At 48.6% G+C, this 12,382-nt stretch overlaps 1 protein-coding gene and 2 long non-coding RNA genes across 4 annotated transcripts in view; 1 reads left to right on the plus strand and 2 right to left on the minus strand.

Annotated features, from left to right (window-relative positions):
• The window catches only part of LOC110213123 (uncharacterized), a 3,332-nt gene extending 329 nt beyond the window's left edge, over positions 1-3,003 (plus strand). Inside the window, exons 1-2 of the long non-coding RNA XR_013485264.1 lie at positions 1-249; positions 2,189-3,003. The exon at positions 1-249 is cut by the window's left edge and continues 329 nt beyond it. This is a non-coding gene — a long non-coding RNA (uncharacterized LOC110213123). The remainder of the gene's footprint in view (positions 250-2,188) is intronic.
• On the minus strand, positions 1,559-2,221 carry LOC144456284 (uncharacterized). Its single transcript, XR_013485263.1, has 2 exons — positions 2,135-2,221; positions 1,559-1,659 (listed from the first exon to the last, which is right to left on the minus strand). It is a non-coding gene; the product is annotated as an uncharacterized LOC144456284 (long non-coding RNA).
• Positions 2,971-12,382, minus strand: part of HOXA3 (homeobox A3) — a 48,883-nt gene continuing 39,471 nt past the window's right edge. The window contains exons 1-3 of one of the 2 annotated variants that reach the window (XM_020993368.2): positions 9,901-10,127; positions 6,389-7,053; positions 2,971-4,786 (exon numbers count right to left, since the gene is read on the minus strand). In XM_020993368.2, coding sequence (XP_020849027.1) covers positions 4,014-4,786; positions 6,389-6,935 — 1,320 coding nt within the window. In that variant the 5' untranslated portion in view covers positions 6,936-7,053; positions 9,901-10,127 and the 3' untranslated portion in view covers positions 2,971-4,013. Of the gene's footprint in view, positions 4,787-6,388; positions 7,054-9,900; positions 10,128-12,382 lie in introns of those variants that run through there. The other variant, XM_078151017.1, reaches the window with a different exon arrangement.

The raw sequence follows: 12,382 nt of genomic DNA on the forward strand, positions 1-12,382 counted from the left end.
GTGAGGGATTGGTCATTTACTAGCCAAAAGCAACGCCTTACAGATAGAGATGCTTTCCCGGGGAAAAAAACGTAGGTTTTTAATTTTCTTGCTTTTATTCCACACAAAGCTCTGAAGGAAGTCTGGGCGCGATCAATCTTATTCGCCAAAAGGTCTGACAGCTCCTGGCCCTTGACAACACATTGGGAGATTCTTGCTCTTTCCAAGACCAAATGTTGCCGAGAAATGAGGGAAGAGCAAGAAACGCAAGTAAACAGGGAGCAATGTTTCTTTTTAGCTATTTTCGTGGCAGGAAGGGTGAGGGGGATGGTTTGGGGCACAGGGCTTTTCAGGGGTTCGGGTTAGCGACGTCGGGCTTTGGCTTCTGCTTGGAAATCCTGGGGCTGGAGTGGGAGGTGAAGCAAAAAAGCAGGAAGCATCCGCCTGCAGATTTCTGCAGGCTTTGTGAGTTGAGCTGAGTGGGCGCTGAATTCTGCTAGTCCTTGCTGGGGCTTCTGATTCAAATACCATCTGGAAGAAACTCTTTTTCTCTGGCCACTCAACAGCCAGACGTCTAAAAATAAATTACTTTAACTCGGGGTGTATTTTAATAAGGATTTTGCAAAAATATATCTAGGAAACTGGATGAGATAGAATGGGTTTTTCTCTTGAAAGTCAAAATGAATATCTTTGCTAGCAAGATGCGGAAAATCATATTATAATCTCATTTTCAAAATCTCTGCCCTCAGGGAAGGAGGTAGATATCAACCCAGTTCACTCTCCCTTAAAAGCTTCTTAGAAACGGATTCAAAGGCTAGAAGGAATTCACTCTAGTCTCTTCTCTACCTCCTCCCACTTAACTTAGAGATTTTATTTGTCTAAAAATGGTTACTTTTGAAGGAAAAGCTGATGTTTTTCTCCCAGTTCTACCAGTCCAAGACAAGGAAACTAACTCCCTTACAAAGCCTAAATTTTAGCTTTATGTATTTACCAACCGCGCCATTTTTTTCCCATAGAGGGGTGGGAGTGGTAGGGAGAAAGAACAGTAAGGGATTTCTTTTTTAACCAAAGCTCCCTCAAATTGTCAAATTGTCAATGACCCTGGCAAAGAGAAGTACAGAAATCTCTAGAGGTGGATGAAACATATAAATAGGTGCAGTTCGAAGGAAGCATCTCCTTAGGGCCACCTCCCTCTACTCTTTTCCTTTCTTCTTTTAAAGGAAAAGAAAAATTAAAACGGAGTTTCTTGTCCCAACTAAAGGCAAATCATACATCCCTATGCCTGTGTCGACACATGTACACGTCTACACTGGATATTTCTAAAGGTCATTTGAGGAAAGTTTCAGACGAAGATAAAGAACAATATTGAGCATATTTTTGAGTGAACAAAATGGCGACATTTTTTTCCCCTGTGCCTTGAGAGATGCAGCGAAGAGAGAAGGAGGCTGATTTCTCACCTAAAATAAATGCCTAGCTACGGATTATAGATGTCTTTGCACTACATGCTTTAAGCTCAGAGCTGATATACTGCTCAAATCTGAATCTAAAAATCCGTTGGCTTTTAAAAGAAAAAAAACACTCAGGATGGAAATATTTCTTTTTTAATGTGTGGGCTTTGGGTTCTCTCTCAGAGGGTAGCTCTTTCTGCAACTCCATGAATAGCAATCCAATATTTAGTTCCTATGGAATGACAGAGAGAGAGAGAGAGAGAGAGAGAGAGAGAGAGAGAGAGAGAGAGAGAGAGAGAGAGAGAGAGAGAGAGAGAGATTACTTGGAAGCATTGCACTTTATTAGAGAACAAACCACTTTTTGACTCTGCTCTTTAAGTGTCTGATTCTGTCTCTGTTTCTGAATATTTCTTACTGTCTCTGTCTTCCTCTGTCTATCTGTCTGTCTCTGTATCTGTCTGTGTGTGTGTATGTGTGTGTGTCTGTCTGTCTGTCTGTCTCTGTCTCTCTATGAAAAAATACGAGGAAGAAGGAGACCAGATTCAGAAAATGGGGGGAAATATACCAAATCCTGGAAAGAAGGTTCATGCGTGAAAGCTGCCACTGACTGTCCACCGGCCCAGGGAAGGAGAAGGCTTGGTTATCGGCTGCTGCCTACTCTCCCTTCACGTTCAGCCCCCTTTGTGAGCATGAACTACCGTAGTTACCGAAAAAACTGCCTCAAACCTCAGAGGCAATTTATGATGATCTGTCTCTTCCAGGAGTGATTAACGACATGGGAAGCCATAAACGACTGTATTTCGATTTTGCCCCTTGGAAACGACGTCCCGCCGCCTCTGGTTTGGATGCCTAGCTCCGCTGGCCTTTATTTAAGACAACCTCCGCACAATGTAACAGCCTTTAGCTTCTTTCTTCTGACCCTGGGAGGGAACGTGTGGGAGTAGAGGGGTCCCCAGTGCCAAAGAGAGGAACGTCTCTCTCCTTTGCGCTGCGTTGGAGGAGAGAGACGTTAAGGCAGAAGAGGGGGAGAGATAGACCGAGGGAGAAAGGGAAAGAGAAAGGCTCGCAAGAGAAGATGGCGATCGCCTTCCCTCCTTCCTCTTCGAGCAAGGAGTGGTGAATCTACATCCCCGCCCCCATTGCCACCCCACCCCACCCCACTCGACTCCCGCAGCTTCTCAGGCCCAGCACCAGCACCTGTGATCGCGGCGCTTTGTTCCCGGCTTGAGAGCTCCAGGGTGACTCTGGCTGCTGCTCGGGGCCTGGCAGCTCGGAGAAGCAGCCCCAAGCCAGCCCAGCTACAGTGTGTCAGACCGGGAGCCTGCACCGAGGGCGCCCCCCACACACACACACACTTCTAACAGCACCCTGAGGCAAGGCCTAGGCCAAGGCTGGCTATGTAGGGGGCTGGGACGGGGGTATGCGGGAGTTGGGGAAGAGGTGGGAGTAGGGGAGATGCCTTTGGCTACGTGTGCCTAGGCTCCCTTCTCCAGGGCGTGAGCTGCCCCCAATATCGGCCAAAGAACACGTTCTGAAAACCGAATTAGTCAGAATAAAAACTTTATTTTTTGTTTTGTTTTGTTTTGTTTTTTTTGCTTTTGTTTTTGCTTTTTCCAGAACGTGAGCAGCAAGGAATGTAGACCTCTCGAAACAAATCTTAGATTTTTTTTTCGCGTTTACAGATTGTTGGGGGAAGGGGGGGGAGAGTTGTTCCGTTTAGCCCGATGTTACAAGCATAAACTACTGTTGGAAAAAAAAAAAGCAAAAAGGTGGCTTCTCTCTGGTTTTGTTACAATCGTTACCATCTTGGTAAAGGATTTCTCTTTCCTTTTCGAACCAAAGTCGTAGGACGCCAATCTGCTACTGAACCAAAGGTCAGAGGAGTGCTCCTGAACAATCAGGGTATATATCTGGGGAGCGGGGGAGATTTTTTAATATAAATATGAATGGATGGGGATAAATAATATTTAAACACTTAGATTACTCAATGTTTGCAAAAAAATATAAATAAATCTGACTGTTCACCAGCATACACACATCGAGAGACGGACACAGATTCAGTATTGTCCAGGGAGACCCTGTTTCAAAGCGCCCTTTGATATCCTTTCTCGCTCTTTTTTAAAGAAGTGCAATAAAAAACAACTAAAAATAATAATTAATAATAATAAAACACAACTTAATCGCTTCCCCTCGGGAGCTATAATGTACGAACAAATTCACATTGAAGAACTCAGCTAGAAAATTTGTTCATATACCCTGTTTCTGATAAAAGAGTAAAGAAGGTGAAGGAAGGAAGCCCCCTCCTCTCGCCCCCCCACCCCAGCCAAGGAGAGCCAGAGGACTCGAGCTGGGGGCAGATAAATATCACCATGGAAACTCTAGAGCCATTCAAGCAACGAATATTGCTACGTCATATAAACTATAAAAAGGCTTTACCCAAGAAAACAAAAGAGAGGATGGGGGAGGGGAGAGAGAAAGAGAAAGAGAGACTGGGAAAGAATGACCATTAAAAAAAGAAAGCAAAAAATAAAACCAACAGAACTAAAAAGAGAGAAGTGGGTTGACTTTGTGTCCACCCGCGGTCCATCACAGATGGGTCAGTTTGGGCGCCTCCTGAATTCTTCCCTGAGAAGGATGGTGAGCTGTAAGGTCTGTGTAGGTGGGGTGGGGCTCACAAGGTCCATGATGATGATTGTTGGCTATGGGCCCAGCCCCCCCATAGTCCATGTTGGCTGAGACGGGATGGGGGAGATGAGTCAGACCAAAGATGGAAGACCCGGAATTACTCATGGGCTCCACATAGTTGCCCCCCACGAAGACGGGGCTTCCCTGTAAGTGTGGGGTCCCATAACTGCCGTTGCCTTGGAGGGGGTGAGGGTCGTAATCTGGAGTGACCGAGGCAGTCCCCGAGTACCGCTTTTGAGGAGGTGGGCAGCTGTTAAGGGCAGCTGGGTAGGAGTTGGGGAGGCCATAGGTGTTCTGATGAGGCTTGCTAAAGGACGGAGGCGACTGGGGCTCGTAGGGAACACTGTTGACCAGAGAATGCATAGAGTTTAGGTACCCCCCAGCTCCGGGAGGAACCGGGCTGCGGCTGGGGGACTGCCCCCCGGAGGACGTCATCATGCCCTTGCCCTTCTGATCCTTTTTATATTTCATCCTGCGGTTCTGAAACCAGATTTTGATCTGTCTCTCCGTAAGGTTGAGCAAGTTGGCCATCTCGACCCTCCTGGGCCTGCACAGATACCGATTGAAGTGAAATTCCTTCTCCAGCTCCACCAGCTGGGCACTTGTGTAAGCTGTTCGAGCCCTCTTGGATGACGCCTGCCCCGGGGGGCTTTTATCGCCAGAGCAACTCTCACCTACACAAATCACACACAAAGAAGAAGATGAGTACTGCACAGCTAGAGAGCCCCCAGCCCCTGAAGCCTGAGCCAATGAACATGGAAATATCCTGGGACCATTGGGAGGTGATTAGGAGCTGGCCCAGAGAGGTGCTCTCCTTCATGGCCTGCTCCTCCCCACCCTTTCCCCCTTCTGTTCCCCCTCCAGGCCCTGGGAGGTCTCCAGCAGCCTAAACTGAAAGGACACCCCCCTCCAAACGAGGTGGCAAAGTCCTTTCTCTCGTATTTTAGGAAGACAGTTATTGGAAAGAGTGAAAGGAAAATGTGAAACAGACCACTGAAACAAAACTTAGGGTGAAACTCAGTGTAGTGTAAAATTCATCTCCATCCTTCAAGATAAAAAGGAAGCCCCCCCAAAAAAAGCTCCCCCCCAGTAAGAAGGTAGTCTGCTTTAATTCTCTCTTCAGTTGCTTCAGATCTCCAATTCTCCAACCATGTATAGTGAGGGTGAAGACATCTAGGCAGACATGCTTGAAAGAAAGGCCCTGAAGCATCCTGAATACTGGATGAGAGCCATCAGAGAGTATAACTTGCCCTTTCCTTGAATGGGTATCATATACCTAAAAAATGAGTGGGGGGTGGGGTTGACAACTTTAGCTAGGAGGCATGTGGCATGGGGAGCTCATTCCAAACTTTCCCAAGATTCTACTTCCACTCCTGTTCTTTCTGGGCTCCTCCAAGGCAGCCCCAGTCAAACATGGTTTGCTCCAGGTTTAGAACTACTTCAAGCAACATCAACTGGAAAGGGGGCAGATGTAAACAAGATGCCTGAAAGCTACAGCTAGGGCTCTTTCATCCACTGGTGTTTGTATCACTCAGGCCCATGTGGTTCACATTAAGATGACAAATGCCACAATTCCCCACCCTTCTGCCTTCTTTTTTTCTCCCAAGGCCTGACTTTATTGTGCTAACACAGAGCATGGGTTTACTACAACTCTGTAACCTAAGGCCTCAACCTGCTGGAGCAAAAATAGCATCTGATTATATGCAAAGCATTGATTCTGACTGCAGGTGATCATGAACTATTTTATTGGAGTTACACTTCAGCCCAGGGTCACTGTCTCATATTCAATCTGTGCCCAAAAAAGGGGGAGGGAAGGAAAGAAAGGAAAAATAAGAAAGAGTATGGCTCAGGTTGGTCTTCTGGCTAAGGGCCCAGGTCTCAGGTCTCCACATACATCAGAACTCTAACAGAAAGGCAAGGGATGGAGCCAGATTCTTACTCTTGGCCTCCTGGAAGGGCCATACTGACCATCACCAAGATTCTAGGAAAAGGGAAAAATGATACCCTAGGCTCAGTTTCCTTTGCTACACTCAGAGAACCACCCTCTTGAGAAAAGAAATCTGAAAAGTTTATGGAAAAACCCCCAAACCACAGGGTGGGGAGCACACCAAAGCATGGGGGTGTTGATACAGCCCTTGTGGTCCTCTCTCAGCAAGATTGGTTCTGGATCAGGGAGTAGTGGAGGGAGGGAAGGAGGAAGCAGTCTGAACAAGGGGAACTTGAGGGGGAAAGGGAGGCAGGTGAGTAGCATCCCTTGCCATGCCAACCGTGGTTACCTGAACTGGAGCTGCTGTTTTTCTGCTTTGTGTTTTGACGAGACTCTTTCATCCAGGGAAAGATTTGTTTGGACATGGTAGGTGAATTGAGCATGGGACTCTTGGTGGGGGCTGGGTTGCTGCTGGCATTTTGAGGTGGTGAGACAGAGGGAGGGGGCTGTGAGGATGATGGAGTCGAAGGAACAGGGGGCTGAGTCGGCTTCTGGGGCTGTTGGGACGGGGGTGGTGGAGCCTGCTGCTGCTGGGGCTGCTGAGGCTGCTGCAGGGGCTGTGGCGGGGGCTGCTGCGATTCGGGAAGGCCCTGAGCCTGGCCACCCTGGGCCCCGATGGTTCTCAGGCAACTCTCGTGGATGTCATTGGCCTTGTGGCGGGCCACAGCGCTGCCAGGGGACTGCAGGGAGCAGGCTGGCCGATGGTATTCGCTTTCCACCAGCGCCGAAGGCGGAGGATATTGCTGATGATTCGCATTATAAGTGAAACCGTTTGCTCCTTGGTAGGGGTAGCCGCCGTAGATCGCCGAACTGTCGTAGTAGGTCGCTTTTTGCATTTCGTTGTATCCCAGTATTTATTTCACACACTGACAGGGTCTTGACACCCTTGAAGCCGAACATTGGCACCCCCTCCGTCACGTGACGTTCCTCTGCCAATGGCCTCCCCCGACAGACCTGGGGGTGGGGGGAGAGATGAGAAGCGCAGCGCGGTGAGGGCTCAGTACAAATCCATCTTACTTTCAATAGCTAAGTGACATGAAAGCCATAGAAGAAAAAGTGGTCAGCAATATTTAGCAGCATGACTTGGCCCGGGGCGCAGGGAGGCGAGCTATAAAAAGCCGCCGGAATTTACTGGCAGCTTCCAATATTTGGTTAACTTGGGCCTGGAGTTGGGGGGCTTTCCAAGCAGAGGGGGCCTGGGGGATGGGGTGGGCACGGGCTTTGCGCTCCCTTTCTCTCTTGATTACATCCCCCAGCGAGGAAGGAAATGGGACGATTGAGATCTTCCTTTGCCAGAGACGGAGGACCCAGAGAACCGCAATCTTGGCCCCTTCCTTTCTCACCTCCTCTTGTGGGGTTGTTGTCACCCTCGCCCTTTGGGGAGGTGCTAAGGGCCGAGGGGGGCTATTGGATAGCCAGTTCTAGGGACAAGGCTTCTATTTGCCAAAGAGAGCAGCACCATTTCTTCCTCTCCCCTAGTCTACAACATCTCCTCCTGCACATTCGAAGACACACAGAGAAACCCCACACACACCACACACACACACTTCCAAAAAGTTATGCTTGTCTCTTTGGGATTTGAGGAAATCAACCCTTGCAGGCCCAGTCCAATTTCAAAGATCTCATATTCTGGTCAATTTACCACCTTTTCCATCTAAACTAACCCCGTGGGGCTCCAGATTCACCGTCGCTCAGGGAAATCGGAGGAAATATAGAGGAAAACATCAACAAAAATCCCTCCTCTTCCATCCCCTTTAAGTCACGATTCAAACTAGAGGGTTGATCTTTTCTCCTCTTTTTTCTTCCACAATCCCTGCTTCCATATCCCTTGGACTCAGCAACCACCTTCAGAGCTGTCTTCCAAAGCAAAAGGCACCCCATCCCTGCCTCCCAGGAATGTCTGAGGTGCTGGCTTTTTCATGGCACCTACCAAATTCTACCTGTTAAAACATGATGGATTAGGGGGGGAGAACCCACCAGGAACCTGAAAAACCAGCGTTCATCTCCATGACCACCGATTGAACTTTCCTTCTAACTTAACGATAATAGGCTCTGTCTTGCAAACTGCTATGCAATTTGATGTATGGGGGTCATTTGGCTCGGGAAGGTGGGATGGAAAGACAAACCAGAAATCACCCCTTCAGGTCCTCAGTCGTTTTTGCTGTTTTCAAAGATGTTTGCTAACTCCATTACTTTACCTGCCTCCCAATAACCAATTAAACATGGTACACGAGAGTTAACTGAGATTTGAAGTGGAGAGAGTGCTCTGAGAACTGAGATGCAGACAGTTTTCTTTGGATTTCCAGCCTTAACAAATCCAATCTCTTATTACCAACTCAAAAAAGTTACACCCCTACTGCATACATGTGTGAACACACATATAACATTAGTGCTATTTTCTCTGGACACTTAAGAAAGTAATAATGACCTACTTGTGGAGGAGGAAATGGCCATTTTCAGTCCTAACTGTATATATTTGCATTCCAAGTTGTTCAAGACTACAAGGGAATAGCAGGCACTTTGTTAGCTTAAAAAAACTGCACATCTATCAGCAGGTGATTCTGATTTCGTTTTTTAATAATCTGCTCCTTTGGATTTTATTATTAAACCAACAATCTGATCAACATCTGGAAAGCAGGCACAATTAATTTTCCAGCACCTCAATTAAAAATTACAGCATCCCTTACCCAAAGTGATTGTGTGTGAGTCCTAAGCTCTGGAGTATTGTTTAGCCCTTGGAAATAGATGAGAAGATCCAGATAGTACAACTGGAAGAAAATCAAATCTTAAATAATAGTGTAGAAGCCAGTGGTGAATTTAATATCACAATTTCCTGTTCTCCTACTGAAAAGGGTTCCTATTCCATTTGACAGTGTTAATGTCTAACATTGTAAATATTTTAGATACCAGGCTTGTGTTAAATACAATGTCAGGTTAAGAAAATCACTCCAGACACTTGAACAGCAAGATATTAGATAAAACAAAATTAAGTTGATTTTGAAAGTGCAATACTTCAAGTGACTTGCTAATCCATTATCCCAAGCCAGAACGGGCTCCTGCTTAACTTTAAGGCTTTCACGAAGTTGTGTACTGCTTGGTTAAAATGAAAAGGAAAACAACAACCCAGCCCCAAAGATGTGGAGTCACTTCCTAGGTCCAACCCCAAAGTTATCCCTATTGTCTGAGGACCCCAGACAAGCCTCAGGGCCCAAACAACCTCCCCCCAAGTTTGCTTCCTAATGAAGAAGTTGGAGGTCAGCCTGGCAGAAGGTTCCCCCTCCACCCCAAAGACAAAGGCTTGAACAAAGATTCCAGGGCAAAAAAAAAACCCCAAACTCTATTTCTGGGCCATATCCAGGTGCAGCTGAGCAGAAAACGAGTCAGAGGCTACATGGACTGCCTGGAACAGCCCCTATTGTCTTCCTTTTAGATATGGCCAAATTCAGACTCCTTTCTCCCCCACCCCCTTGCTCTCCTACTCCCCCCTCAAGCTCTCACCCCAAATCAGAAGGGGGAAGCCAAGTGAGAAAAGCCCCCACAAGTCCTCACTCCCCTATCCCCACGAAAAAGAAAAGTTACGGGAAGAGAAAAGTGGGCATGGGAGGTGGGGGGGGCGGGGGTTGGGGAAAACGGCCTGAACTCGAAGTCTAAGGGTATCAGTCACTGCCTGCGAGGAAGCTGCAGCTTGTGAACTCTTCATGAACCGAGATTTAAGTCTGTGGCCATAAATCACCGAGACACAAACTCCGCCATTCAGCACTGATAGCGGCGGCGGCGGCGACGGCCTGTGGCCCAGCTTACCTTAACTTCTGACGACGGACGCGGAAGGAGGCAGGCACCCTCCTCCCGTGCTCCGGGCCGGCCCGCCCGCCCGCGGCCCAGCTGCCCCGGCCCAGGTCCCCTCCGGCTCGATCGGGATGGGCACAAGCTCCAAGCATCAGCCTCCGGGAGGAAGACCCCGGAGCCCAGGACCCGAGGAGAGGCGTGACTCCACTAGCAGCTCCTGCACGACTCGCCAAGGGCTGGCTGGGGAGACTCGGAACCCCCCCTCCCCCCACCCCACCCCCTCCCCTAGCACTCCCTCCCTGCCCTTCCTGAGGGCAGCAGCCGGGGCCCCGAGATAAGAGCTATCGCCGCGCGGGGCTTTTCCTAGGGTAGTGGCACAGAGGTGGGTATGTTTCTTATGAATATTACACGCGGAGCAGCAGCGTCTGGTCGGGGTGGGGGGTGGGGGTGGGGGAGAGGCAAAGCCGACTGGGGAAGCGCGGGCCGGAGTGGGGGATGGGGATTGAGGAAGCTGAGGAGTGAGAAGAGAGAGGGAGTGAACGAGTAAAGGAGGGCGGCCTCCCCCCACCCCCACCTCCTCATCACCACCCCCTCCCTGCTCTGAGGCGTCACTAAAGTCCAGGAAAATTATGCTAATGAAGACAAACAGCTCTCACAAAGGGGCTTTCTCACCAGGGTCTTTATTTCTTATGAATTTGTTTGAGAAACCTCCTAAGATAGTAAGCAGCCATGGGGGGGGAGAAACTAGGGTGGGGGGCACCAGAGTTTCCCTGAGACTCTAAGTGGTTAACTTCAGAGGAAGATGTTCTTGCCCCCTTCACCATCCTCAACTTCCAGGGAAAGAGATGTGGGCCTCCATCTCCCCAGCTTTTACTGAGAGTTGATAGGGGTCGCAATCCTACTAGGGTCAATCATTGCATCTAGCTGGATTTGACTGTTTTTAGACAGAAAGTTTCAGCCTCAGGGGGAGCAGGGAGATGGTTGAGGCAGGAAAACACACATATCAACGCCAATCCGGCCTCGTGCCTGGGATGTGCAATGGGGCTCACCTAGGTTCTAGAATGTCTGTCCCTGTGTCTAAACTGTTCTCTAATCTAGACTAGGTACGGCTTAAGCTCTGGAAGGCATAGGTGGTGTGTATTGTACTACTCCCGACGCTAGCTACAAGCTCTTCTTTCAGATTTACTGGGGTGAGAGGAGCTGGGAGAAGGAGTGTGGGGATTCACTTCTGGTATCATATCCATTTCAGGGTGGACATTCACCCCCCTTCCCAAACATGCCTAAAACTGAGCAGAGGATTATAGTTGCACCACAGAAGGCCAATTTCTGTTGGCCTGGTGGGTGTCCTGTGTGGCAGCAAGGGAGAAATAGAGATTTTTGCGCAATTACGAGGAGTCAGCGGTCCCATCCTTCTCAAAGGAAGGTGTTAAAAAATATAAATAATGTGTTTAAACTTGCAAGGAGCCAAAGTGTCACCTTAGAGCAAAAACAAAGCCAGGGAAAAGGGAGCTATCTGAAAGCATTCTCAGGCCAGGGCAGCCGCTCATGCATACCAATGGTTTTTTGTCATTTATGGCCAGGCAAGATTTATGACTTCATGCACCAAAGCTGTAAACAGAGAACTAAAACAGAAAACACTTGCTCCTTATGGCATATTGCGACGGCCCAACATGAAAGGAGAAGCCGGGTCGCGTAGGAGGCGAGGCGAGAAGGGGCCGAAAAATCCGATGGCCTTCATTTCTCTTCAAGCCATCAGCCCACCCCCAGGTTGGATGTTTCCCTGGAAGAAAGGCGTAGGTCAATAATCAACCCCGCACTTTCTCCTCCAAATTGCTGATGCAACTGGCTCTCCGTTTTCAGCTAAACTAGCTAGAAGGAACGAAAGAAAAGCTGCGAGAAACCTAAGACAAGAAGAGCAGGACGCTAAGCAGCGGGGGACCTGGGTTAGAGGTGGGACAGGGCAGAGATGGGCTGCGGCTGCAAAGGCGTAGGGTTTGGGGGAGATGTCTCTCCCTACTTTGAGTTCTTTTGGAATTGAGCATGCCATGAGAAGACCCTAGGAAATCCACTCTCGAGACCAGGCTAGCGTGCCTCTAACCCGGGGAGCCAAAGAGCTCACCAGGAAGGGAATCTCCAATAGAAGCCTGGGATGAGAGGCATCTGTTGGCTTCCCGGCGCGCACCTCTGAACCAGCAGAATAGGGTTCCTGAACAGACAAAGGTGGTTTCTTCGTTGGCTTTTTCTGCTCGGGCCAGTCGTGGGCCATAGGCAGGGAAGAGGGGCTAGGCATGCAAATATCTGGGGAAGAAGGTGGCCAGGGATGCGAACGGGTGCCCCTCCCCAAGTCACTTAAAGAAATTGATACTTTGAAAGGATTAATAGTTGATTTCTAACAATCATTTTGTTCATCCCTGGTTAAGGCTTTTACATCGTAATTGGTTTTATTTTTGTTTATTTTAAAACAACAACAAAAATAAAACCAATCGCCATGAAATGA

Source organism: Phascolarctos cinereus, unplaced genomic scaffold (assembly GCF_003287225.1).
Source record: "Phascolarctos cinereus isolate Bilbo 61053 unplaced genomic scaffold, phaCin_HiC Scaffold_1;HRSCAF=81, whole genome shotgun sequence".
In the NCBI taxonomy this organism is placed as follows: Eukaryota; Metazoa; Chordata; class Mammalia; order Diprotodontia; family Phascolarctidae; genus Phascolarctos; species Phascolarctos cinereus.